Here is a 3096-nt window from a genome sequence, read left to right on the forward strand (position 1 = left end):
GGTACATGCTATTGAACAAACACGCTAAATCAACCCAATGACTAAGATGCACACACAGAGGCTGACCAGAAGGACTGCATGCTGAAGCTCTGGAGGACGTCCAGTCCAGTCCAGTCCACACGTTGAGTGGTGCCTTGACCAGGCCCCCCTCTCAGTAGTATATCTAAACATCTGTGCAGTTATTTCATGGAGAGAGATGGCATGACATGGAGTGACTGAAGGGGAGATGGCAAAACACTCTTCCCTGATTTCTACTCTTCAGCTCTGTTTTCTCATTTTTCTTCCCGCTTTTGTCATCCATGAGATGGAAAATGCAGCTTTCTGTGAAACCGTCTCAGCCTTGTTCCGTCTCAGCCTTGTTCCGTCTCAGCCTTGTTCCGTCTCAGCTTGTTCCGTCTCAGCCTTGTTCCGTCTCGTGCTTTGTTCCGTGTCTGTGCTTTTATCATGCGCCCTCACTCTCCCTAATTCCCTTAAAGTAAAAACAGGAAACTGCACTGACGCTGGATAATGTCTCGTCTTTGTCTCGTCTCTGTCTCGTCTCCATCTCGTCTCTGTTTCTCTCTCTGGGCTTTAGCGTGAGCAGGGCTGGGATGAGCTGGTGTGGTGGTGGTGAAGGCATCTGTAATCAAGACAACAACATATTCTCCCTCTCCCCCTTTTTATTTGACTTTTTATTTTGCCCTTGAGTCGACCTCTTCCTCTCCTCTCCGCTCCACCTGGTCAGCGTGCGAGTCCGTCCCCCGGGCGCCGGCCGCTCCTACATGATTGTGCACTTGCCCTTGAGCTTGTCGGCGCGCTTCTGCTTGCTGGAGCGCTTGCCGTCGATGTTGAGGCTCATGTTCCTCTTCTTGTCCAGGTTGAGCAGCTCCTGGAACAGCTCCTTGACGTTGTGGTTGGTCTTGGCGGACGTCTCCATGAAGGCGCACTTCCAGGCCCGCGCCTGTGCCTCGCCGTCCCGCGTGTCCACCTCGCGCTGCGGCTCGTCCATCTTGTTGCCCACGAGCATGATGGGGATGTTCTCCACGTTGCCCTTGATGGCCAGCACCTGCTGGTAGATGGGCTTGAGCTCCTCCAGCGACTGCTTGCTGGTGATGGAGTAGACCAGGATGAAGGCGTGGCCCTTGGAGATGGACAGACGCTGCATGGCAGGGAACTGGTGGCTGCCCGTGGTGTCGGTGATCTGCAGCGTGCACACACTCTTGTCACAGCTGATCACCTGTGTGTAGGTGTCCTCCACTGTGGGGATGTACGTGTCTCGGAAGGTGCCCTTGACGAAGCGCACCACCAGTGAGCTCTTGCCCACGCCGCCGGCGCCGAACACCACCACCCGGTAGTCGTTACTTTGCTCTGGCATCTTCAGTCCTGGGGGGGGCGAGGGGGGAGGGGCGCTTTCTCTTCCCTCTTTCACCTCTTTGTCCTGAGATCTGGGAGACAAACAGGACACCAGATGAGCAGGACAACACACAACAAGCACGTTTATAATAATAATAATAATAATAATAATAAAAAGCATGTTTAGTAGCCATGAAAAGATATGCTTAACAGAATAACCTGCAGACAAATTATGACAAATTATGACAAATATTCCTTTATTTCTATAAACTGAGAGGAACACAAGGTCTGAACTCGTTGTCAGCTAGGTGTCCTAGCCCCATGCGTATTATCCAGCGCCCTGATGAGCTAGGTGTCCTAGCCCCATGCGTATTATCCAGCGCCCTGATGAGGTGTTTAAATGTCAATAATCTGACTCCCAATCTCTCTACTGCTGTCAATCATCAGGATGTCTGTTTTATCTCTCTGAACAACCAACTGACTGAACTGGGACTGACGTCTGATGTCAAACAAAAGCATATTACGCCCTATTCTGTTCAAAAATTGCATCACGATTCATTTTTTATCTCAAGCGATGGTAACCTACACAGAATTGTATACATTTTTAGCCGATTCACGCTCCATAGCTACATCCCTAACGTTTAGTATATACATCCATTTAATAAGGATTGTTGACAAATAAATTCTTGTACATTCACACGCCTCCTTTGATTAAACTCATGGAAAATGTTGTTGTGGATTTTCCATGCTGCTATCCGAGGCCAGAGGCCCGCTACTCTGAATCTGTTTGTGCTGCAGTGTACTGTGAAGCATCGTTAAGCCTCCGTGTGATGGACACTAGTACAAGCTGCCCCTCCACCGGACGCCTGACCGTATAGATTTTCATTAATCTGTACAAGACGCCTCAGAGATAGCTCATTGATCGCTCTCCTAGGGGGCAGTTCTGCTGAAGTTAGCACATGGTATTTAAAGGTAAAACATCTTAACAGGCAAAGCCCAGCGCTCAGGGTGAAGCCATTACAATGATGACGGTGCTTAAGGAGGAAGGATACAAAATGGGTCTGGAAACAGAAACCGGAAATGTGGAAAAATGGAAAATGATGACTACATTAGGAAGAAAAGCAGATCCGTATGAAATATGCAGCATGGTGTCACCGTTGCCATGGCACACAGCCCTTTCTGGTGGCGCTGCTCAGCGGCTGACACGCGTGCGGGAGTGTGCGGGAGCACAGTGGTATCTGGTGGTATGGGCTCTTTAATACATGCGTAGGTGGTATCTGGTGGTATGAGCTCTTTAATACATGCGTAGGTTGCCATGGCACAGTGGTATCTGGTGGTATGGGCTCTTTAATACATGCGTACTGTAGGTTGCCATGGCACAGTGGTATCTGGTGGTATGGGCTCTTTAATACATGCGTAGGTGGTATCTGGTGGTATGGGCTCTTTGATACATGCCTGGTGGTATCTGGTGGTATGGGCTCTTTGATACATGCGTAGGTTGCCATGACACAGTGGTATTTGGTGGTATGGGCTCTTTGATACATGTGTAGGTGGTATCTGGTGGTATGGGCTCTTTGATACATGTGTAGGTGGTGTCTGGTGGTATGGGCTCTTTGCTACATGTGTAGGTTGCCATGACACAGTGGTATCTGGTGGTATGGGCTCTTTGATACATGCGTAGGTTGCCATGACACAGTGGTATCTGGTGGTATGGGTTCTTTGCTACATGCGTAGGTGGTATCTGGTGGTATGGGCTCTTTGCTA

At 49.6% G+C, this 3096-nt stretch overlaps 1 protein-coding gene across 1 annotated transcript; it reads right to left on the reverse strand.

Moving 5' to 3' along the window:
• Window positions 1-504: 504 nt before the first annotated feature.
• On the reverse strand, window positions 505-1354 carry diras1a (DIRAS family, GTP-binding RAS-like 1a). Its single transcript, XM_076277719.1, has one exon. The coding sequence runs from the start codon at window positions 1352-1354 to the stop codon at window positions 758-760; it is 597 nt and encodes a 198-aa protein (XP_076133834.1). The 3' UTR covers window positions 505-757.
• Between the last annotated feature and the right edge of the window lie 1742 nt (window positions 1355-3096).

Source organism: Alosa pseudoharengus, unplaced genomic scaffold (genome assembly GCF_046254945.1).
Source record: "Alosa pseudoharengus isolate Yale_2024_CS ecotype anadromous, Long Island Sound unplaced genomic scaffold, YU_APseudo_1.1 YU_APseudo_1.1_scf_11, whole genome shotgun sequence".
NCBI lineage: Eukaryota > Metazoa > Chordata > Actinopteri > Clupeiformes > Clupeidae > Alosa > Alosa pseudoharengus.

Bases quoted from the DNA above. Each gene is read 5' to 3' on its own strand.
- diras1a (XM_076277719.1), bottom strand. From the start codon at position 1,354: ATGCCAGAGCAAAGTAACGACTACCGGGTGGTGGTGTTCGGCGCCGGC.